We start from the raw sequence: 26,215 nt of genomic DNA, 5'->3' as shown, positions 1-26,215 counted from the left end.
CATGAAGCCAAACACACACAAAGTCACTGGGCATCTACTCATAATTAACCACTTTTCTGAAGAGTCTTTATTCCTTCTACTACTTGACTCCAGCAAATATCTGAGGCTACCAATGCATTTCCTCAAATGCTGAATTTGTACATCTTTGAAAGAGAAATCTGAAATAATAAAAAATTAAATTCTAAGTGTTATGAGCATGAACTCCATAGTCAGGTTGCTAGTTGGTAAATTAAAAATGAACAGATACTTGTTTTACTTAAACTGTACCTGGCCTCAGAATGCAGACTCTGACACGGAGGAGCAAGTCTAACCTACCATTTCAGTGTTTTTTTCCCACCAACACAACTGTAGACAACACACCTTACAGAATTTTCTGATTCTACCTTTAACAGAATTTATAATCAAGCTAGCACCTATGTATCTACAACTCACAGATGTTTTACTTTGTTCCATATAAGTATCTAAGAATCATTTAAACATATCAAAAGAAGTGGGCAAAGGAAGAAAATCAAAATATGAGGCCTAAATGCTTTCAATTAACGTGAAAGCCAGCCATGTAGATCCCAAGGTGTCAGAATTAAGTTATGTCATAAACATCACAATGTGTCTACACCAAAATCCAGGTAAAGTTAATTTCTATAATATTACCTAATAAGGTAATTTTTGCACTTATAATGAACAAATAACAAATCTTCCCCTACAATGTCAAGGTCCAACAGCAAGTAATGGAAGGGAACTGACAAATGCAGACTAGACAGGGAAGTACGAAGGGATGGGGCTCCCACAGTCCGGAGCTAATAAGAAGGTGCAAGGAGCCCACTTTTCTTCTAGAAAATATCCACAGCAACCTGGAAACATCAGGTTTCAATGTCTCCACGATCTCAGGATGACCTAAACAAAAGGGCAAAGGAAGCTGCCCTAAAAAAACGAGTAAAGAGCGGGTGCTACATGCCCTTCACTGTGAACCAGTATCAACTTCAGGTGGTTTGACGCCCTCTGGGTTCCCTAAGGAGCCGCAAGCTCCCTGAGGTGGCACCCCTCCTCCAAAGGAAAACAGCTGGTGAGATGCCCCACCCCAGAAGAAACTCTGACGGGGAGAACCAGGAGAGAAAGCGATGCAACATTTGGGAAACACGTCAGAGAAGGAAAGGTGTAAGGTAAAGCAAAAGCAAAGGAAAATATTTCTGAAATCCTACTGAAACCAACAGACACCAGGCCAACTCCAGAGGCCATTCAGAAAGGGGGAAGGAGTACAAGGAAGTCTCATGTTACAATTTGAATCTGAGTACAGAACTTACCCAAAAAGTAGACAGTAAAATATGTGAAACTGTTCACGGACTAAGTGTATGTAATGGATATTCACCTGTTAAATAAATGACAGAATACACTTACCTCTCTTTTTTTAGCTTCATTTGTGCTGTACTTCGGAAAGAGGTAGGAAAAGATGTTTCCACAGCAACAGGCAACATGGACCAAGGGCCCTTCTTTTCCTAAACTCAAGCCTGATGCCACAGCCAGTACTAATGTGACGGTTTTAATCATTAAAGTCCATTTTCCCAAGTAGCCTCGGATGATGAATCCACTCAAAATAGTTTTAATCTACAAAGGAAAGATCAAAGCAGCTTAATTTCCTTTAAGAAACTGCAAATTTCAGTGGGCAATGGGAAGACTCACAATTCATTTTCTGAAAGTCTGAACTATTATGCTCTATATAATAAATCTGTAACGTATTCTAACTCTCTTCCCCTGCAAGGGTAGGAGGCAGCCCTAGCTCATGAACAAAACTGAAATACCAGGCCATGATAAGGGGCTACAGGCTTCAGTACAGGGGGTACAATTACATAACCAGTTAATGGTAAATCACAATATTTCTACTAGAGAAATATAATACAGTTAGATACATTTCAGACACTCTGTGTCAGAAATAAAGGTATTTTGCCTTTAAAGATGTTATATCTTCTCAGAGTAGAATGTGTAATTACGTGTAATATTTTCTTATATATTAAGAAGGATGTGTGACAACTGGTGAATACTGTATGGTATTGTTCCGTATTAAAGATGTTCTTAATACAGCTTTACGATCACAAACACTGCTTTTAAAAGCTATGCACTAGAAAAAGTAACTTATTAAAGACAGAAAAATAATAATGGGGAGGAAAAAGAAGTAAGTTCATGTTCAATCCTACATGTATTCTTGACATTATTACTGATAAAATATAAAACCTCAACCTTTATACTATGATCAAATATTTAAAGTATAAAATCATTATAAATATTATTTGCCAAATTCAAGGATTATCTTATCTAATTAAAAAAGTTATAAAAAGAGAATATATTCAAATCCAATTCATAAGAGAAAAACATCAACTAATTCACCAAAGAATTTTAGGCTGACTTTTTCCAAGTTCTTGGTGTTTAACTGAGTGCTGATATTTGTTTAGTTATGTACTACATTAGAGTGAGAAGAAAAAAAAAATTGACCTCTCCAGAAAACAATGAAACGACTATGGGGAAGGATTTCTTTCAACAAAGTCTACTATCAGTGGACATTTTAAAAATTTTCTTTCTTGTATGACAGACCAACTGTTTCCCCAGCAAAACCATTATCGCGCCTCCCACGGGCAAAAACCTAAGCATCAGGATCACAAAATGTTAAGACACTGAGCACTGCAGGCTTACCTCTGGGATCCCAGAGCCACAGGCGTACGGTGCGAACACCTTCACCAGGGAGACGGCAAGAAAGGCGAAACTCAAGGCCCAGAAGATGTACATCATGTAGTTCATGATGTACGAGCCAGGACCCTGAAACCAAAGGGTCAACAGAACGAACTCACTAACTACTGACGGGCACTGCTAATCCCAGTGCATGCCACCTAAGCAACTTGCGGCAAACTCTGCAAAGGCTTGTGGTTTACTGCCACAACTGTAACAGCTTTACGGAGCACACTATTTAAGTAGAACCTAAAACATATTTGTATACATAGAAGGAGACAATCTATTTAATATTTTCCCTAGCTGCTTTCTGATCCCCAAAGTCCTGTTGCCAAGAATCTCAGCTGCACTTCAATCTCTGCCAACCCACAAACCAGTTTTTGAAAACAGTTGGTGAAGACAAAACTGCCTTCACACTCAGCTTTCATCTGTAGCAATTCTGGAGACAAAGTGGGAGACAGTAACTGCTCATGTCATTCTTTCCAGCTCTAAGATTCAACTACAAGAAAATTCTAAAAACATATCCATAGCTCCTCAAAAACATATATATATAAAATATATATATACTATTTTAACTTCTAAAATGTTCTTCATATATATATTATATATGACATTCTGACTTTTAAATGTTCTTTATAAAATATCATCAACAGTAAAATAATCATGTAAACGCTGTAACGCCACAAGGAAAAATCTTAAGGATTTCTATAAAATTATCTCCAGTTAAGAGACTTACTTTACAATTCCTGAAAAATCTAAGGATTTCTATAAAATTATCTCCAGTTACAAGACTTATTTTACAATTCTTGATAACCTATACTCCCCAAACAGTTGTGATATAACAATGTTAATGAGCAGTTTTGATAACTTGGCTTCATATTAACCTCTGTGTTTATACAGCTCCTACTGCACTTCATTTCCACAATAAAAACACAGTTTACATCATAATGCAGTAGACTTGTTAGTGATTATGCAGTTAACTAATACCAGAGCTTTTGAAACAATACTTAAATTCTACTCACAGCAATGCAGTCTCATATTTTCCATTCTACCGTGTTCATACACTTCTCTATTCCCCTTTAGGACAGGTGCAGTCCTCTAGCTTGTTAAGTGAACTAGAGACCAGCTTCACTGTACTGACTGTTAACCCACTCGGACACAGGGCAGGACTCACCTCAGCCTGGCCTATGATCAACTCTGCCCACGTTTTCCACTGTGGACACTTGTCCCTCTCTTCGAACGTGGTTTCATTGGACCCCCAGCAGCACTGCTCGTGGTTGTACCAGAGTGCACTCAGGCAGATACCTTCCTTTAGGTCCGTCATCCAGTCAGCCGCAATGTCTATTAACCCAGCCAGTGCCCCTGCAAAAGATGTTGGAGACACTGAAGACGGTCCACTTCTGGGGCATCCAAAACTGTCAACTTACCGGGTCAAAGACAGCTGGGGACGCCCTACAATAAATGGTCATATGGGAAATACTGCACAAACCTATGAACCTAAGGTTTTCAAATCTTACTATATGTACGTTTACACTACTTCTTAACAACCGTAAATAGCTATTCTTAGAATTGTTCTTCTTTGAAATTAAAACTAGTTAACGTCACTGAAATTGACTGTAACTTTTTAAATGTGTCTGACTCTTTCAAAGGCTGTCCCTTGGCAGAAGAGCCTCATCTCTGGCTGTGACATCAGAGTTTTTACTGGTGTTTTTTAATTGGAAACCCAATTCATAGACTTACAAAGGATCTTAAGCTCACTATAATGGAATAACCACTAGATTTAGTGAAACTCAAGGCAGGAATGAATTACTGTGACAAATAATCAGGTTTTTTCTTTTAACAGAAAAATAAAACATCTCAAGATCATATTACAAACAGAATACAAAGAATACACAAATTGATGGTCAAATCTAAGTCCTTCTCATATAAAGTGAACGGGTCACATAAACACCTCAGAATCTCAGGACTTCCCTCTATCCTCTCCACAACTGGGTATTTTTCTGTCACGCTCTTCAGGACACACCCTTCCATGGTGGAAGCCCAAACGTCAGTAAAGCAGCCCTCCTGCTGGTTTGTACATCTTCCACTGCTCCTCCAGTCGCGCCCAGGGCTACTGAGCACTCTGCGGCCCCCTGGAGCCTAAAGTCCGGCCCTAGCCGTGGCCTGCCCACTCGCGAGCTGTGACACCTCGTCAAGTCGCTTAACCTCTCTGTGCTCAGCCCCCCATCTGCACGAGTCAGACCATGGAACTGCCATGAGGTCTACACACACACACAGCTTTTGGGACAGGGCATGACCCACAGGAAGCACTCAATAAATATTACCTATTTATTATGATGTAAACACTAAAATACACTTTACCGACCATCTGGTGCAGACTAGGTATTTTACAGATAAAGACAATGAGTGAGAAAGATCAAACTGGACACTTAAGGTGATCGAGCCAAGCCCAGAGCTCTGAGCCTCCTGCCTCCCACTCTTACATTTAAGGATATTTTTTTGAAGGAAAGAAACAAAACAAATGCTTCTAAAAATCCGAAAGTTTCTGGGAAAAAAAAAAAACAAAAAACTGCAGGTAGGAGGGGAGAACTATTTATCGTCCTGCTAACCAGAGCAGCATTGCATGAACAGTCCTCTTTACCTGATGCCAACCCTGTGAGCGTCACCACGAGCCACCCTGACCACGCATCGTACAGGCTTTTTGTCATCTCCCATGCTGATTCTTTCTTTTTGCTGTTGATCTGAAATTAGAAACGGTCATGCTTCATTCTTCAAACTGTGAGTAGCAGCCACAATTCTAGAATCCAACAATTTCCTCAGTTACTATACATGGAACAGTACTTTCTCAACTAAACAATAGAGTGAGTGAGTTTGGGGCAGAAACAGCAGGTCAGACGGCTGCCGCGCCTGTGAACCAGATGACAAGCATCGACCCAGAGCCTCAGAATGAGAGCAAGGGCCCCACCATCCACACAGACGCTGACCCAGATTGCTTCAGACTGCACCGAAGTTAGCTGGCATACACCTTTTATGTGACAGAAATAAGACATTACAGCTCAAAGCGGCTGTCACTCCCTGCTCTTTCTCTGGTTCTAGCAGTTAAGTGGCATGTAGTGGTCCTAAAAGGCAAGGGCAGTGACGAACAGTACTGTGCCCGTAAACGCAGTACCACACAATCCTGTGAATAAAGGGGCTGCTGAAGCATTCAGGCCTGTAGCGTGCCAGTGTGCCGATGCCACAGGCGGGGTGCTGTCGCTGTGTGAGGCAGAGGATGCTGACAGACGTGACGCCAGCTCTCACCCGTAGACGCCCAGGGCCAGTCTGCTCTCTCAGTCAGCATGCACTTCACAAGAAGCCCCCGGAACCGCCCACCCCTCCCTGTCCTGCTGCCTGGCTGCTCCATGTGCCACACTCTCAGGCCAGGCATTCCCTGCCCCACCGTCCCATGAGAGGGCTACAGCCAGAATTCAATGATCTGATCCCTTTCAAACATCTGGTCTATTTCAAGCCACAAGGCCACATTCAAAAGGCTGAATGAGGCAATTTTACTCCTCCTATGTTATAAGCAACCAATTCCAGATATTCACCTTGCTTTAGGGTTGAAGGTAGATCATTCCTTTCAAAAATAATAAACCTCGCATTGCTTTTTCTTAATAACTGTAATGTTTAATAAAATACAATATTAAGCAGAAATTTGAAAGTCATCTAAACATTCATCAATACAGTATTGGTCCAAAAAACTGCAGTTACATCTATGTCATGAGAAACTCTGTAGTCATTAAAAAAGAATGAGATAAATGCAGTATCATGTGGGGGAGAAAAGCAAGGCCTCCATGTGTATAGGATGCTACCATTTATCTAAGAAAAGTCTATAAATATATATGATTGTATTTTTAAAAAATAAAGGGACAACGTGACACTGGAAGCGCAACTCCTGAAGACTATGTGTAAAGACTGCACACAGCGCTTCTCACACGCCGCGAAGGAGGAGGCCTGAGGAAAAGCCTCTGTGTGGTCTCTCTGAGCTGCAGCATAAGCCACTTTCACGGAGCGCCATTCTTACTTGAGCAAAAAATACTGCAACTATGGTTTTTCAGACTTGGAAATCTTTTGAGGTATTTTTCTCAAAAAACGAACCAAGTAAGCCTGTCATTTAAAGTAAAATGTGTATTTGGTTCCAATGACAGATTTTGAGCTTCAAAATAAAAATGAGAATTTTAAAGAACTTATATCCATTACTGTAAGAATGACAGATACCAACAGTTAAAGACTTTTCCGAGGAGATTAGTGTTGACATTAACGAATGTGGCTTTTTTTGATACTGTATACTGATACGGTACAATGAACATGTCAACTATTCAGAGAACTGCATGAATCAGTGAATCAGTATTTGCCAAATGATCACAGCATAATGTTACAAAATCGTTCACTCAAAGTTCAAGGGGAACCAAAGGATTTTAATGTGACCAAAGACAAGAACTTCGCTGATACAGTTTTAGGTCACACACTGCAGCTAGCCTTTAAGAAACTAACCACATGTCCCTGTCACTATCTTGCAGTATCAAAGAAGAAAATCCACAATGACCTGAAAAGGTTATTAAAATACTCCTGGCTTTTCCAACTACGCGGCTGTGAGGTTGGATTTTCTTCATGTACTTCAATCGAAACGCCCAGCAGTCTGCAGCAGCAGGTAAGAAAACCCAGCAGCTCTCAGGAGACCAGACAGTAATGAGTGAGGTTCATGAAGATGCAGTCCAGCGCCGCTCTCTCACTGAGCATTTTTTATCTCGGAAAATAGCTATTTTTCATACAAACATTGTTTGTGTTAACACGTAATGAGCTTGTTATTGCTACTTTTAAGTGTATGTTTTGGAAATTTCTCAGTTTTATCATCTAATATGGTGTCATGTCTTATTTCCAGAAAGGGTGAATACTGACTAATGAATCTGAGAAGCAGTACTTTGCATAAACAATATAATCTAAGTCCAATTTCAGGTTTAATAGATATATAAACATTATTATGAAAGGTAGTAACTCATTTGTACAAGCAATTATTACATCTATGAGTTAACTTCAGAGCTCAAATTTGCAAATGGCCTTTTAGAATTTGGAATTTTATTTTCAAGAGATTTTTTTCTCTTAAAATTTTTGAATGACACTATCAATAAACCACAAACAACAACAAAAAAGATAACATATGTTGTAGTTTCTAAGCAAAAGCCATTCTTTTATTATTAGTACTTTACACCAACATTCCATATGTCCACACAGGACTCAATTTGAGAAATAGCTCAGGATTTAAAACCAAGAAAGGAGATAAAATAGCAAAGCCCCAGGAAACTATCTCCCCAGTAAGCTGCTTCTTTTTCCAACAACTGAAATTATGTAACACATTTCTTCTTTGGCCTGATGCTCAAAGTCAAGAGCCATGCTGACTGCTACCTCCTGAACTTGGCTTGATCTTCCTCAACTCTAAGCCTTTGCCTTTCCCTCCTATTCTGTCTTCCTCTACTTCTTTGATTGTAAGCTGCTTCAAATCCCTTCCAGAAAGAAAAAGGATATAAATAAACTTTTAAAACCTATAGAGAAAAAACTGTATTACTTATAATACGTGGAACCTTACTTAAGTGTACTTGTAACATTTTGGCAGCCTGAGATCACTGGCAGAAAGACAACATTATTCAAGGATCTCTCTGTGCGCTGCTGTTGTAAAGATTACTGAGCAAACGTACCCGTCGATGCCTTTCTCTGTCTTTACACTTCTCTCGCACCCAGTCGATGGTATGGAAGTCATCATAGGTGCCAACCCCGGGGATGGGCTCGTCCAGAAGATCCAGCAAGTGCGTGGAGCTGCTGATGCTGCCCCCGTTGGTCATTGTGTAGTGAGTTCCTGCAGAGCCAACAAGGAACAATGAGCGTGTTCTGTGACCGACAATGGAGAGCTATGCGGCTCATTAGTAATTCCTAAAGAAATAGGATCACTTGAAGTAATTACAATCAACAGAGGAAGGAAAGCATTAAAAAAATGCATCTGAAACTTGGAAGTAAGGAAAAGGACTAGGGCACATCCTGCCCCACTCACATGAGAGCATGAAAAGCCACCTTCCTAAGTCATCTGAGGGAGGCCCTGGGGAAGGGCGCTCTGCAGGACTTCCTGGTTACCACCCACCAGGGCACAGAGTCCACAAAGTGAGAACATGGGGCAGAGGATGGATACACTGAAATGTATGGATACACCGAAGGATACATTGAAGATGGATACATTGAAGATGAAGATGGATACGTTGAAGATGAAGATGGATACATTGAAGATGAAGGTGGATACATTGAAGAAAATTACAACTGCCCTAGCAAAAAGGCAACTGTATTCTGTCCAGGAGAAAAGACAATGCTCAGTGGAGGTGTGGGTTGTGCGGTCAAGATTCTGTCCCAGGAAGAAGTTCTTCCTCTCCCTGACAATGTCTCTCTCCCTCTTGAAAAGCCTCCTCTACATCAGCTGTGTCAGCAAGCAGGTTCCCTCGCTAGAACTCAATATATACTATTTGACCAGCGTCCACTATGCAACAGACTTGAGGGTATAAGGAAGGGGACTGAAAGACAATTCACAAAAACACAACTGGCTCTTAAATTTGAAAAGAAATTCAATCTAACACAAAAAAGAAACGCAGAGCAAAACTACAGTATCATTCTCCTCTATCAGACTGGTAAAGATTTAAAAAGTTGGCCAATGCACTGAGTTGGCAAAGATACAGGGAAAAGAGGTCCTGGAACAAAATCATTAGGTTCAGTATCAACTGCTGCAACCTCGTTGAGAAGGGAAAGCTGCACACATGCTGTCCAACCCAGCAAGCAAAGTCCGGGAACTCTTCCTGCACTTGTACTTGTGTAAGCCCGTAAATTGTGCCGTGTGGGCACAGAACCGCACTAGAGCTCTAGGAAGAAAGCGAAGCAAACGAATGCCAAAGTGCTCACAGTCTAAAACTGGGGTCAGCAAAAGAGCCTAAGAGTCTATCTGCTAGGCTTTGGAGGCCGAGCAGTCATAACTATGCAGCTCTGCCATGCTGAGTCCAAGTCTGCCATGTCAGTGCAAAAGAAGTCCCAACAACACACAGATGAGTGAATATGGCTGTGTTTCAGTAACAGTTTATTTACAGGAGAAGAGCAAGATTTCACCTAATGCCTGACCCTATTTTCAAAGGCAGTGTAGCAAGTTTAACTGGAAAATTATTTGGTTCAATTTATTTTGGGATAAATGTTATGGTATATTTAAATACAGAGAAAATACTATGAAGCAAAATGAACCAACATGTTAATAATGGTTACCTCTGGGAAGTAGATTTGTTAGAAAAGGCAGAGAAGGGAACTTTAATTTTCTGCATAGCTGTCACAGGTGTATCTATACCCAAATATACATATGTGCACGTGCTCAGTTGTGTCTGGCTCTTTACAGCCCCAAGGACTGTAGCCTGCCAGGATCCTCAGCCCACAGAATTTTCCAGGCAAGAATACTATAGTGGGTTGCCATGCCCTCCTCCAGGGGATCTTCCCAACCCAGGGATCAAATCCGGGTCTCCTGCACTGCAGGCGGATTCTTTTTCATCTGAGGCCCCATAATTTCAAACAGGTGATCTTAACATAATTGATTACAGATTACATCTTCAAATTATGCAGCAGTAATAGATTTTATGCCAAAAAATAAACATCTAAAACTATGTTGGTTTAAAATAAATGTACGAATTGATACAGAATATAAGGAGTAGCACTATACTCATGTTTAAACAAACACCATAAAAAGAGACTCAAGAAACCCATTTAGTTTATTTTGTGGTTTTATGGAAAACCAAAATTCCAAACAGCAGAATTCTCAGACTACTCTTGCAGTCTGATGGTTTAAACGAACTTGTCCTCTTTTGTTTACAAAGAAACTATCGGAAATGTTCAGTCATTCACAAAAAACGACCCTGGCAAAGCCAGAACCTGCACTTTGCCCAGCACTGTGAACAATGCCAGGCTAGAGCAGGAGAGGCTCCTCAATCAGCCAGGAGCGGGAGGGAGAGGCGCTTGGAGCCCCCACGTCCGTACAAGGACTCGTTTTTATTACCGTCCAGATAGAAGGAAATAAACTATACCCGGCTGCAAGTTCTGTTCTTTGATCATTCAAAGAGGCAGTTGAAACAAGCATTATCACAGAAAGGGTTATTTGTATTTCAAATGATATAATACTGAATACTGGGCTTCCCTGGTGGCTCAGCAGTAAAGAATCTGTTTGGAGACATGGATTTGATCTGTAGGTTGGGAAGATCCCTGAAAGAGGAAATGGTAACCCACTCCAGTAATGTTGCCTGGAGAATTCCATGGACAGAGGAGCCTGGCAGGGCTCCAGATGGGGTCGCAGAAGAGTCAGACACAACTGAGCCACTCAACAACAACAAATACTGAATATTCTACAATGAACTTAGCATTTCTTTACTTCTACCAGATAGAACAAAGTCCCTCTTTCCTCTCCACTTACAACATTTGAATGCTCGGCCTGGAAAGGTATAAGATTCTAACAGGAGAGTGAGTAGCGTACTGACTTCAGAGTTTTGGCAGAAGCACTCCAGGATAAATAATTTCTCATTCTGGCTAAGGTTTAAAGGCCCAGTTCCTCAATGGCCCATGCCTGCTCACGTAAAACACAAGCCCTAAACCCTCCACGGCAACCTTGACATGCTCCAGGTCCCCCTCCCCTGATTTTATTCAGTAGTTTCCACTTTGTCAAAACTAACTGAAAGGCCATAAATTTTCTTAAGAAAAAGCGACTGGAGAGTAAAAACAATGACAGCATTTATATTGCCTTGACAAATTTCCGCATCTCTGGCTCCACCTTCGGTATGATAATATTAAAAATGGTCGTTTTGAAGATATTTTTGGAGGGAAGCATCAAAGCCTCTGTGATACCACTCAGGAAGACGTCTGGGGTAGTCTGCTCCAAAAGCATAAGCAAAACAAACTGAGGGAAATTCTACAAGGTAAGTGGCTTGCGATCTTTAAAAATGTCAGTCACGAAAGACTAGCTGCACTAGATAAAAGGAGACCACAGAGACGCGCAACCGAACTCAGTCTGTGCCTGGGATGGGCAGCGCAGGACCGGGACAGCCAGGGCAACACTCAGTACACTGGAGAACCGTCGGAATAATGACTGAATAACATGATCAGCGCCAACTTTCTGACTTTGAAAACTGTACTGAAGCTATGGACGAGCTATATATCCTTTCATAAGGAAACACACACTGAAGTATTTAGCGGTTGCAGGGCATCACATCTGTATGTGCGCAGGCTCGGTCGCGTCCGACATTTTGTGACCCCAAAGAGAGCCCTCCAGGCTCCTCTGTCCATGGGATTCTCCAGGCGAGAGTGCTGCAGTGGGTTGCCAGGCCCTCCACCGGGCGATCTTCCTGACCCAGGCATCAAACCCACGTCTCCTACATTGCAGCCAGATTCTTTACCATGGAGCCACCTGAGAAGCCCCATCGCGTCTGCATCTTACCCTTACAGGGTTCAGGGAAGAAGAACATGGTGCATCCCATATGTACAATTAACAGTGTGTGCAGTGTGTGACAGGGAACGGCACACATGACAGAAAGAGACAGGATGAAAGCATGAGGTAAAACGCTAACACTCAGGAATCTAGGGGGAGGGCATATGAGACTCTCTGCACTATTTTTCAACATCTCTAAGTCTGAAATTAAAAAGAATTTTTAAGACTACTGTGATATATTTTGCAAACTTCAAACTTTGTCCTATTCACTCTTATCTGGGTAGAGATGGAGACACGCATTACTGATCTTAATTATTACTATTCTACACAAAAAATCAAAAGCAAAATTTCTGTACCACCTAACATGCACTGACACAGTAAATTAGCAGCTGCTAAGAATTCCCAGCTGCCTGCAGCATGAAGATACTAAGCAAATGAAGCGTGTATCCCCAACAGGCTTCTGAACTAGGGAGGAGAGAGCAGAGACCAGTGTTCTTATTTTCAGGGGCAGCACAGGCCTAGTCCCCCACACATTCACAGAAGCCGTGTGTCCTGCCTCAGTGACTTTCCAGTCACTAGTCTGTAGAAACTACCCCAACATCGAACATACAGAACTGCACAGTAATTAAAAATTCCTGAAAATCAGAAATAAAGCATTCAAGCGTTTCACACCAGGGCACCCCACGTACCAACATTTCATGTCTGGGCATCCCTTGACACTTCAAAGAATTGGCCTGTCAGTCTGTGTGCCCAGCAGACTTCCGGGAGGTCAGCCTGTCCCCTCAGGCCTATTTGCTTCCGCCGGACACAGTGACAGTGTACAGAAGAATTGATGGGTCTTCCTGCTTTAGGGTAGCCCACACGTTTATCTATTCAGATTCACTGTCTGCCCTCTAATTATTCCTAAAATAAGTCTGAGTCCTTCTGTGACTCTTGACATCAAATTGGTTTTGGAATTAACAAAGATCGGTTTTGGTATGAAAATAAAAACTTTTTGCTAGTTGATTAGAGTATTTCTTTGGCTCTGATAAACATGATGAAAAGGCATCTGCAGAGAAAGGCAGACAGTCCAATCTGGCTTTAACCTGTCTCCTTGCATTCTGCTTCTTACTGGGCTGTAACTGACAACTGAAAAAAAAAAAAAATCTATCATATTCAATGCAAAATCAATCAACGTAGTTTTACAATTTAAAGTCTGCTTTAGGATTGCTAGATAAAATTCAAGAATCACCTGGCTATTAAAAAACAAGGGGGGGGGGTTCAAACTTTTACTTCAGTATGTGTGTGACATCATTTCACATATTTTCTTTTATACTTTGTTCTACCAAACATGGAAATCTGAGTACTTCAAAGAAGAAAAGGAAAGCCTAGGTCCTACTCCAAACTGGATAGGAACATTCGTTCTCACAGGATCATAGAAATGCCTACGCATCATTGCATGTTAGCAGTAATTTCAAAGACATTATGTTTCCTAACAGTAACAATGATGTTTAAATATTCGTAATTATTATTTGTGTACAGTTCACTGCAATCTATATTTCACTTAAAGTTTACCTTACAAAGGATAAAATGAGACAAACACAAATGACTTACATCTCTGTTAATAAAATCCTTGTAAGCAGGAGTGTAAGTTACCCAGCGCCATCACTCCACTCCATTTCATGCGTGACACAGCACACACCTCAGAGGCGATGCCACAAGCACAAGTGAAAGCTCTCTCACAGGCAAAGTGCATCTCCTTTTCTTTCCTAAAATACTATTTCAAGGACCGAGAAATTAGCAAATTATAACAGGGCTTTCGAAATCAAGTGGTGAGGCCGCACTCCCTCATAAGACCTCTCCCTGCCCTCCTTGACAAATCCTCTTAGAGCTGGGGGATACAAAGTGACACCATTTACTTGGACTTCTCTCCAAGAACGTGCAGCGCTCACTGACGCAGACACCCCAGGACACCTTTTGGAAATCATCAGACCTCTGTCCAACAGTATCTCCTCATCCTCGGTGCACATGCTTCCCACCAATTCAGGAAACGCCCTCCGCCACAGGGAAAATCAGAGTACAAGATTCAGCACTATAGCTCCTCAGTTTCAAACTCAGGCTTCTGAAACCGAAAAGAACAGGCAAAATCTTAAACGGCAATACATCTGAGTTGTAAGCAATGGGATTCTGGGTTTCAAAATGTTTTAAGTAAAAAGGAGTTTCTGCAATAAGCCTTGGACTGAAAAGAGAACAGATGAGAAGCAAGTCTATACAGTTACGTAAGGTTTGCGGGGGAAGCAAGGAGAGGGAACTGAGTAAAGAAGAGAGTTAAAACAGTTAAACTGGCAACTGGCTTCACCTTTCCACATTTTCTACAAGAAAAAAAAGGTAAAATCAAACTAGCCACATGTATTTATAAGCTTTCCATTACTTAGCATATTTTTACTACTCAACACAGTTCGTAAAAACCATTTCAGGTCATTAAATGCATCGGCACATCATTTTCAATGGACTTCAAACAGCTGTATTTAATTGCTATGATGCACTATCATTTAGGTTAGTTTGCATTACAAACAGCATATATAATGAACATATGTGTACCTACTTAGTCATCCACTTTCCTAACTAATTTTTAAAATTTTAACCTTTTTCTTGTTCTTAACTTTCTTTCCCAACCCTATGTCCAGATATTCAACAACCAGATGTACCTCCAAACTGAAAATAACTACATTATTTCCAAACTGAAAATAACTACATTACCCACTATTGTCCTCAGGTTAGATTAGTATCTATGTGATGGAGCTTCATTGTCTCTGCCTACCTCGAAACCCTTCCCCCTTCTTTCTGAAACAGAACACATTATTTTTAGGAAACTTCTATTCCTCAGGGCATGTAGACTTGGTGGGAGAGTCAGTCAAAGCATCTTTACACTTCCCTCCCCGCCCCAACCCCAGCTCACCATTCTCATCAGAATTGACCTCCTGAAGAAATAAACCATAGCCATCACCGTCAACAAAAGAGTCCGAAATGCAGTACTTGAATGAATGCAATCTTAAAAACGACAGAGTGATCTGTTTGTTTCCAAGGCAAACCATTAAACATAACAGTAATCCAAATCTATGCCCCAACCAGGAATGCTGAAAAAGCTGAAGTTGAACAGTTCTATGAAGACCTACGTGACCTTCTAGAATTAACACACGAAAAAGATGTCCTTTTCATTATAGGGGACTGGAATTCAAAAGTAGGAAGTTAAGAAACACCTGGAGTAACAGGCAAATTTGGCCTTGGAGTACAGAATGAAGCAGGACAATGGCTAATAGAGTTTTGCCAAGGGAACGCACTGGTCATTGCAAACACCCTCTTCCAACAACACAAGAGAAGACTCTACACATGGACGTCACCAGATAGTCAACACCAAAATCAGACTGATTATATTCTCAGCAGCCAAAGATGGAGAAGCTCTACACAGTCAGTAAAAACAAGACTGGGAGCTGACTGTGGCTCAGATCATGAACTCCTTATTGCCAAATTCAGACTTAAATTGAGGAAAGTTGGGAAAACCACTAGACCATTCAGGTGTGACCTAAATCAAATCCCTTATGATTATACAGTGGAAGTGACAGATTCAAGGGATTAGATCTGATAGAGTGCTTGATGAACTATGGACAGAGGTTCATGACATTGTACAGGAGACAGTGATCAAGACCATCCCCAAGAGAAAGAAATGCAAAAAAGCATAATGGCTGTCTGAGGAGGCCTTACAAATAGTTGTGAAAAGAGAAGCAAAAAGCAAAGGAGAAAAGGAAAGATATACCCATTTGAATGCAGAGTTCCAAAGAACAGCAAGGAGAGATAAGAAAGCCTTCCTCAGTGATCAATGCAAAGAAATAGAGGAAAACAATAGAATGGGAAAGACTAAAGATCTCTTCAAGAAAATTAGATACACCAAGGGTACATTTCATGCAAAGACGGGCACAATAAAGGACAGAAATGGTATGGCCCTAACACAAGCAGAAGATATTAAGAAGAGGTGGCAAGAATACAAAAAAGATCTTCATGACCCAGATAATCACGATGGTGTGATCACTGACCTAGAGCCAGGTATCCTGGAATGTGAAGTCAAGTGGGCCTTAGAAAGCATCACTACGAACAAACCTAGTGGAGGTGATGGAATTCCAGTTGAGCTATTCCAAATCCTAAAAGATGATGCTGTGAAAGTTCTGCACTCAATATGCCAGCAAATTCGGAAAACCCAGCAGTGGCCACAGGCATGGAAAAGTCTTCATTGCCATCCCAAAGAAAGGCAATGCCAAATGCTCAAACTATCACACAATTGCACTCATCTCACACACTAGCAAAGTAATGCTCAAAATTCAAGCCAGGCTTCAACAGTACATGAACCGTGAACTCCCAGATGTTCAAACTGGTTTTAGAAAAGGCAGAGGAACCAGAGGTCAAATTGCCAACATCCCTTGGATTATGGAAAAAGCAAGACAGTTCCAGAAAAACATCTATTTCTGCTTTATTGATTATACCAAAGCCTTTGACTGTGTGGATCACCAAAAACTGGAAAATTCTGAAAGAGATGGTAGTACCAGGGCACCTGACCTGCCTCTTGAGAAATCTGTATGCAGGTCAAGAAGCAACAGTTAGAACTGGACATGGAACAACAGACTGGTTCCAAATAGGAAAAGGAGTTGTATATTGTCACCCTGCTTATTTAACTTATATGCAGAGTACATCATGAGAAACGCTGGACTGGATGAAGCACAAACTAGAATCAAGATAGCTGGGAGAAATATCAATAACCTCAGATATGCAGATGACACCACCCATATGGCACAAAGTGAAGAAGAACTAGAGCCTCTTGATTAAAGTTAAAGAGGAGAATGAAAACATTGGCTTAAAATGTAATATTCAGAAAACTAAGATCATGGCATCCAGTCCCATCATTTTATGACAAATAGATGGGGAAACAGTGGAAACAGTGGAAATAGTGACAGATTTTATTTTTTGCAGCTCCAAAATCACTGCAGATGGTGACTGCAGCCATGAAATTAAAAGACCCTTGCTCCTTGGAAGAAAAGTTATGACCAAGCTAGACAGCATATTAAAAAGCAGAGACATTACTTTGCCAACAGAGGTCCATCTAGTCAAGGCTGTGGTTTCTCCAGTGGTCATGTATGCATGTGAGAGTTGGACTACAAAGAAAGCTGAGCGCCAAAGAATTGATGCTTTTGAACTATGGTGTTGGAGAAGACTGTTGAGAGTCCCTTGGACTGCAAGGAGATCCAACTAGTCCATCCTAAAGGAAATCAGTCCCGAATATTCATTGGAAGGACTGATGTTGAAGCTGAAACTCTAATACTTTGGCCACCTGATGCAAAGAACTGACTCATTTGAAAAGACCCTGATGCTGGGAAAGATTGAAGGCAGGAGAAGGGGATAACAGAGGATGAGATGGTTCTGTGACATTACCGACTCAATGCAAATGAGTCTGAGTAAACTTCGGGAGTTGGTGTTGAACAGGGAGGCCCAGCGTGTTGTGGTCCATGGGGTCGCAAAGAGTCAGACACGACTGAGCGGCTGAACTGACTGTTGACTGACTGACAGTGATATACAGACAGAAGAGTCTATTTTTTTTTTTTGACACCTGAACTTCAAAAGGATAACAGGACACAGGACAGTCCCAGATCTTAGAGTGTATAAGAAAGCATGATCTGAAAGCAGGAGCTCCCAGATTTAACACAAAAACCTTCCTGGGGGTCTGATGTCAGATGCCGTGACCATCCGTCTACTGCCCATGGCTGGAAAACAATGAAACTAGAGAAAAGATCACTTTCTCTGCAGCATGGCCCATTAGAGAAATCCCAGGACCTAATGCACTCTGAGGTCAGAAAGACCTAGATTCAAATCCCAGGGCTGCCACATAAGCCAGCAGGAACTACCTACTAATCTCTCAGGTACCTAGGCAATGTCACCTACCTGTAGGCTGTGGTATGTGAACTGCAGATAAGCCGTGTAAGATACCTACTATTATATACTATATCTGACAAACAGTAGGAAATCAATAAACACAAGTTACTGTTTCTGCTCAAATATTTTGGAACTTAAAATGGGCTTATTATATTACTCACATGGTATTAATATTAACCAAAAGACTGACAATATGACGAACAGAAGAAAAAAATTGTATTACAAATACGAGCAATGACTTCTTCTTAGAACTATATACTGAGCAAAATCCTATAGATTTTTAACATAACTTAATTCATTATACCTGGTATGGCCAAAAAAACAAATCTCTAAAATGCACAGTAAATGACCAACCTTTCCATAAAACAGACATCTTATAATTTAAATATCACCAGCAATATTTCATAGTTCAAGTATCAGCAAGTACGATGTGTTTTAGTGTTACTGATTCTAATTAGTGAGTGAGCTTTCTTGCATAATGAGTGAGCTTTCTTGCAAAAATAACTTTATTTATAAGAGGACTTTTGTCTTTTTTCCCCAGACACAATAGTTTATAATATTCATGCATTCCGATGTAAACACGTTTTATTAATACCTGTAACCTAAACAAAGAGTTTTAAAATTATCTGCAGGAAAATTCCACTTTCAATTTATGTTATTTATGTTGTTTTGTTTTTTGTGCTGAAACGTTGTTGATTTACAATGCTGTGTCAGTTTCAGGTGCACGGCAAAGTGGTACAGTTATACGTGTGTATCTGTTCTTTTTCAGAGTCTTTTCTCTTACAGGTTATTACAAAACATTGAGTATAGTTTCCTGTGCTATACAGTAGGTCCTTGTTGGTTATCTATTTTATATATTTATACATACATACATATATATATATATATAGTAGTGTGTATATATTAATCTCAAATTCTTAATTTATCGTTCTCCACCCCTTTCCCCTTTGGTAATCATAACTTTTGTTTTCTATGTCTGTGGGTCTATTTCTGCTTAGTATGTAAGTTCATTTGTATGACTTTACTTTGTGTGTGTGTGTGTGTGTGTGTGTGTGTGTGTGTGTGTGTGTGTGTGTGTGCTCAGTTATGGCTGACTCTTTGTGATCCCAGGGTCTGTAGCCCACCAAACTGCTCTGTCTAAGGGATTCTCCAGGCAACAATACTGGAGTGGGTTGCTATTTCTTTCTCCAGGGGATCTTCAAGACCCAGGGACTGAACACGTGTCTCCTGCTTTGGCAGGCAGATTCTTTACCAGAGTCACCAGGGAAGCCCCATTTTATTTTTTTATAGTCTACATATAAGTGATACCATATATTTGTCTTTCTCTGTCCATAATGCTTCACTATGATGATCTCTATGTCCATCCATGTTGCTGAAAATGATACTATTTCATTTTTATGGCTAAGTAATATTCCACTGTATGTATGTACATTGTCTTTCTCCATTCATCTGTTTATGGACACTGAGGTTACTTCCATATCTCGTCTATTGTAAATAGTGCTGTTATGAACCTGGAGGTACATGGATCTTTTCGAATAATGGTTTTTTCCAGAAATATGCCCAAGAATGGGACTGTAACATCATTTGGTAGCTCTACCTTCAGTTTTCTAAGGAACTTCCATACTCCAGAGTGGCTGTGCCAATTTACATTCCCATCAGCAGTGTAGGGTTCCCTTTTCTCTATATCCTCTCCAGCATTTATTGTTTGTAGATTTTTTGATGATGACCATTCTGACTGGTCTGAGGTGATAGCTCATTGTAGTTTTGATTTACATTTCTCTATTAATTAGTGATGTTGAGCACATTTTCATGTGCTTTTTGGCTATTTGTATGTCTTCTTTGGAGAAATGTCAAATTTTTTATTAAGTTGTTTCTTTTGATATTGAGCTACATAAGCTGTGTATTTGAGATTAATCCCTTGTCAGTCGTGTCAATTGTAAATGTTTTCTCCCATTTCATAAGCTGTCTTTACGTTTTGTTTACAGTCTCCTTTATTCAGCAAAAAGCTTCTAAGTTTAAATAGCCTCCATTTGTTTATTTTCATTTCCATCACTCTAGGAGGTGGATTCAAAAAGACAGTGCTGTGACAGTTGTCAGAGTGTCTGTCTACATTTTCCTCTAGAAGTTCCTAGGCACTGTGAGTTTACTTTTGTGTTAGGTGTTAGAGAATGTTCTAATATCATTACTTCACATGTGGCTGGCTGTCCAGTGTACCCAGCACCACTTATTGAAGAGACTGTCTTTTCTCTTTTGGTTATTCTTGCCTCCTCTGTCAAAGATAAATGCCCTTATGTGAGTGGGTTTATCTCCGGGCTTTCTTTCCTTACTTCTGATCTGTATTTCTGTTCTTGTGTCATGATTACTGTAGCTGTGTGATATGCTCTGAAGTCAGGGAGCCTCATTCCACCAGTTCCATTTTTCTTTCTCAAGACTGCTTCAGCTATTTGGCGTGGGGGTGGGGGCTGGGAGTCTTTCCATACAAATTGTAAAATATTTTGTTCTAGGTCGGAGAAAAATGCCACTGGTAATTTGATAGGAATTGCACTGAATCTGTACATTGCCTTGGGTAATATGCGCATGGAAAAGCAAATGAAAAGATGCTCACAAACTGGAAAAGACCGAAGGCACAAGGAGAAGGTGGTGGCAGATGGTTAGATAGCATCACCGATTCAATGGACATGAATCTGAGCAAACTCTGGGAGAAAGTGGAGGACAGAGGAGTGTGGTGTGCTGCAGGCCACGGGGTTGCCAAGAGAAGGACATGACTTAGCCAATGAACAACAAAAATCACTAATTATTAGAGGAATGCAAATTGAAACTTCAGTGAGGATCACTTTACACTGGTCAGGATGGCCATCATCAAAATCTATGTCATTCTGACAGTACTGATTCTTCCAATCCAAGAACACAGTATACCTTTCTATTTCTTTGTGTCATCTTCAATTTCCTTCATCAGAGTCTTATAGTTTTTGGAATACAGTTTTTTGTGTGTCCTCATGTAGGTTTATTATTTTTAATGTAATAGTAAATGGGACTGTTTTCTTAATTTCTCTTCCTGATCTTTCATTGTTAGTGTAGAGAAATGCAACAGATTTCTGCATGTTAATTTCGCATCCTGCAACTTTACCAAGTTCATTAATGAGCTCTAGTAGTTTTCTGGTTATATTATTATTTAAATAAATATTTTCACCAATGGGAAAAGAACAGTCTTCAACAAATGATGCTGCAACAACAGGCTACCTACATGTAAAAGAATGAAGTTGGACCCTACCTACCTCACACCATAAATGAAACTTAACTCAAAAAGGATCACAGGCCCAAATGTAAGGGCTACAATTATTAAACTCTTTTAAAAAAGGGAGAAGAGTAAGTCCTTGTGACCTTGGATGTGGTAATAGCTTTGCAGATAAAATTCCAACGCACAGGTGGAAAAGAAAAAAACATAAATGAGACTACAACAGAAATAAAATAGTCTTTCCCACCTAGAGGCCATTAAGACTGTTGATGGTGCCTTCTCCCAAAACATGCATGTGCACTGAGCTCAGACAATTAACAGGACTTCACGTCACCAGCCCTCTTTGCCTCTGGCTCCAGACCAAGGTGGCTGCAACAGTTGTCACAGGCCCTGCTTTGGTCCTGCCACTCAAATCCCCGTGCTTAAGCAGAGATCAACGACAATAACACATCCCATTCTCATCCTCAGATTGCTCCAGACTCATCTGAGGCACAGGAAGCCAAGCCAACTGACCCTCCACAGGGACTTACTCATAACCCGGTTACCACACTATTTTTCTTGGTCACAGCTACAAACATTTCTGACATAGTGTACAGATATGTACCCTAAGTAAAAACAAAGTTTAGCATATTTACTAGTTGGCATATACTCTGATACTTTTACTATTTGCTTCCTTCTTTTTTTTTTTTTTCTTTTTTTAAATACTGGTCACAACCCAACATGTTGAAACTTGTAATTTGACAAAAAATAAACAATAGAAATACAGACATTTATTATTATCTGGTTTCCCACCAATAGAAACGTTTATATTCCCACCCACTAGTCCTCAATATGTATTTGCTGAACTGAGCTAAAAATGGTATGTAATTGTTACATCTTAAACTGAACTAATTAACCAGTAAATTTCACCGTCATACACCTTTAGCAGTCTAAAAGGAACATCCAAATACCATGCATCATCGCTCAGTCGTGTCTAACTCTTTAGTGACCCCGGGGACTGTACCGCCAGGCTCCTCTGTCCCTTGGGGATTCTCCAGGCAAGAATACTGGAGCGGGTAGCCATTCACTTCTCCAGGGGATCTTCCTGACCCAGAGATCAAACCTGGGTGTCCTGCATTGCAGGCAGATTCTTTACTGTCTGAGCCACCAAGGAAGCCCATCCAAATAATAGCCCTGCATGCTGAAGCAGGTATATGCTTGCTTACTAAGACTAGTACTTATTATCTCTGGAGTCAATCTCAAAATGGGAGAGCAGTGACCCTTGCCATTTAACCTCAGAGGCAGATTACTATCCATCACACACACACATAAAACATATGCATTGTTATTGTAAATTATGAAAGAAGGCAGACAGAAATCTAAAATTCTGCACGTTTCCTACAACCCAGTATCATGTGTCCCTTAAATAAGAGCAGGAAGTCTAGTCCCAATACATTTTTTTTCTTCCCTCTGTGACATTACTGATAAAAAACGGTCACTTTGGTGAGGGAAGGGAAAGTGAATGCTCTAAGTTGATAGTGGAAGTTCCAGAATCTTAACAGACTTCCAAACGAAAGATTAAAGACGTAATGGTAAGCACAACGCTAGTACTTAATAGGTGGTCAATTAAACATCCGCTGGATAAATATGATCAAGTATTTGCTCTTTACATTTGTTCTGCCATCCAGTCATATTTAGCTGCCATCTGTTTGAACTGCAAAAACCTGGAAATTAAAACCAAATCCCAAAGAAACTGACAGAAGATACAACCAGTCAGTAGAGATGCTACATTACTCAGTTCACTGTTTCCTTCTCAGTTCTACTGACACCTCAAAATAAAAAGCCAAGTTCTTGAAGGTAGGGATGATGAAGTGGGGATTAAGACATCTGTATGACTGGAAAAGTTCTGTGTTCATTTATTCTCTGTGTGTAAGATATGTGCATATCATGTGAATAATAAAATCCACGAAATCTGCTCTCTCCAATGGCAAAGAATAAACTGACAAACTAAAGTGAATCTCCATTCTTGATCTATTAAGGTTTTAAAGGACTACCAAAAAACTATAAATTAAACATGTTTATTAAAAAACAGACACAAAACTTTAAAATACAATTTAAGCCACCAGTCTCCTGTGGCTTCATGTCAGCACAAAACAGTAATCTCAATGCTGGTAAACCAGCCAAAACCATAAACCTAAAGTATGGGGCCAGAGACTTGCTCACATTTTAATATCTAGAAATACAAAGCATTTTTAATTTACAAGTCATGAGATGGAATAAAATTAATCATACCAAGTGTCAGTTTTAGAGAACAGAGCCAGACACAGTAATATGAAATACATTTACTGATGATTTTAAATTCATATACTGTGTGCAAAATAAACTTAAAGGCAGGCTTTGTTTCATACTATTATTTTATAACAGAAACACTTTTTGACATCAGGAAAAGAATCTCTGGGCTTTCCCAGGTGGCGCAGTGGTAGAGAATATGCCTTTCAGTGCAGGGGACGAAAAGATGCAGGGCCAATCCCTGGGTCAGGAAGATTCCCGAAGTAGGAAATGGCAGTAGGAGTCAGTAGGAAATGGAGTAGGAAATGGCAACCCACTCCAGTATTTTTGCCTGGAGAATCCCATGGACAGAGGAGCCTGGTGGGCTAGAGTCCATGGGGTCACAAAAAGTCAGCAATTGAGTGAGTGAGCACAAACACACACAAACAATCTCTATTTGTTTCTGTAATTTACACTCCAATGAACCAATCTGTTAGAAGAGATTTAATTTTCCAGTTGGCTAGAAGATTAAAGGCAATAGACATATAATAAGGATTTGAATTCTAAAATCATTTTTACAAAAGAACCTACAGAACACCCCTGTGGCAATAAGAGCATCATCCAGAACATGAATATTCAAATAATGAGCAAAGAATGTAACTACTGATACTTTCAGGAGGGAATAAAAATGGACAAATTCATCTGTTACAAAAGGAAGGAAAAAAGCTTTACTTAAATTTGTCTCTGAGCTAATAGATGTCAAGAAACAACTTCAGTTACAAACTAAAAAAACTAACTTGGGAATCCCCCTGCTCCAGTGATAAGGACTCAGCACTTTCACTACTGTGGGCCCGGTCTTCAATCCTCGGTCAGGAAACTAAGATCCTACATGCCACAAGATGCACCCCACCCCCGCCTAAAAAAAAAACACTCAAACTTATAAAGGAAAGGTATACCTCTTACTGTTTAAAACTGGTTCGTCTGGCATTCAAGGTCCACTGGGACCCAGCATCCCACCACCTTCCTATAGGACCCTATGACTGACCCCATGACACCACAGCACTAACCAGCACTCAGTCCCACTGGGTCACTTACTAGCCTACCTACCACTTACTAGCCTATCCTCCTACATCAAATCCCCTGTGGACGTGCCAACTTTGACAACACTCGTCAAAAGGAGACTCATCTCTTCCCTCACTGCCACGTGTGAACAGATTCACAGAACATGCAGTCTGTATCATTCATGAGAAGTGTGTTAACTCCCTTGGGTTTTGTGTTTTTAAAAACTGGGAAGCCTTCCTATGTCCCTACCAGGCTGCACATGCCAAGCTACTGCAGGGACGTACACAACGCAAAGCAGTGTTTCTATGACCAGAGTATGAATCCCATCATCTGCTTCGAACCCTGACTCTTCTTGCACATTTCTGTACCTCAGTCTCATCAACAGGAAAATGAGGATTATAACAGTTCCTACTCCACAGTCTGTGAAGATTAAAATGGCTTGTTACACATCAAGGAACTGGTAAAGATAAAGCACTTAAGTCGCTTCAGTCGTGTCCGACTCTCTGTGACCCCATGGACTGTAGCCCGCCAGGCTCCTCTGTCCATGGGATTCTCCAGGCAAGAATGACTGCAGTGGGCTGCCATTTCCTCCTCCAGGGCATCTTTCGGATGCAGGGACTGAACCTGCATCTCTTGTGTCTCCTGCATCGCAGGCGGGTTCTTCACCACCAGCACGGCAACAGTACACCTCTCAGTTATTAGGTGTATCACTAAGCCGACCACCTCCAGTTCTCCAGCACCCAGGAGTGCTTTACACACACACACACACACACACACACACACACACACACACACGAGCTCAACAAAAACTCTGAATGAAACAGTATTCAAATAATGCTAAAAATCCCAAAGATCAAATCCACTATAAGGGCCTGTTAGAATAAACAAGAATTCTACCTCCAAATTACCAAAACTTCAAGAAGTCAAGAGTATAAAACTAGCAGTCCAAATCCAAATCAAAAAATCAAAAAAAACTAAAGATTTTTTTTTCCCCCTGATAAAAGACGGAAGAGGGCTTCCCTGGTGGCTCAGAGGTTACAGCGTCTGCCTGCAATGCGGGAGACCCAGGTTCAATCTCTGGGTTGGGAAGATCCCCTGAAGGAAATGGCAACCCACTCCAGTATTCTTGCCTGGGGAATCCCATGGAGGGAGGAACCTGGTAGGCTATAGTCCACGGGGTTGCAAAGAGTCCAACACGACTAAGCAACTTCACTTTCACTTTCAAAGATGGAAGAGACATTTTATGAAAGAACTTAATAGTGTCTGTATAGGAAGGCAATATACCCCAAAAGATAACTATTTCTAAAATGTCATCTTAATTTCTAATCCATCAAAAATACATTAACTAATTGTATTTTTATATCTTCATACATTTCTAGCCTCTATATTATTCATTTAAGTTGGAACCTTCATCATTTACCATCTCACCTTGACAAGGAACATTAAATTTAATTTACTCCACACAGGTAATTCCTAATTCCAGC

At 40.5% G+C, this 26,215-nt stretch overlaps 1 protein-coding gene across 11 annotated transcripts in view; it reads right to left on the bottom strand.

Annotated features, from left to right (window-relative positions):
• Positions 1–26,215, bottom strand: part of CLCN3 (Cl-/H+ antiporter 3) — an 89,067-nt gene that overhangs the window by 22,071 nt on the left and 40,781 nt on the right. For all 11 annotated transcript variants that reach the window (XM_086414174.1, XM_086414180.1, XM_086414173.1 and 8 more), the window contains 5 exons: positions 8,445–8,602; positions 5,354–5,453; positions 3,887–4,074; positions 2,680–2,802; positions 1,393–1,599 (listed from right to left, as the gene is read on the bottom strand). In XM_086414174.1, coding sequence (XP_086270300.1) covers positions 1,393–1,599; positions 2,680–2,802; positions 3,887–4,074; positions 5,354–5,453; positions 8,445–8,602 — 776 coding nt within the window. The remainder of the gene's footprint in view (positions 1–1,392; positions 1,600–2,679; positions 2,803–3,886; positions 4,075–5,353; positions 5,454–8,444; positions 8,603–26,215) is intronic.

Source organism: Bos grunniens, chromosome 8 (assembly GCF_055505025.1).
Source record: "Bos grunniens cultivar Pamir isolate PY7600 chromosome 8, Bosgru_T2T1.0, whole genome shotgun sequence".
In the NCBI taxonomy this organism is placed as follows: Eukaryota; Metazoa; Chordata; class Mammalia; order Artiodactyla; family Bovidae; genus Bos; species Bos grunniens.
Note: the sequence above shows the minus strand (reverse complement) of the source record. Positions and strands in the feature narration are given on the sequence as shown.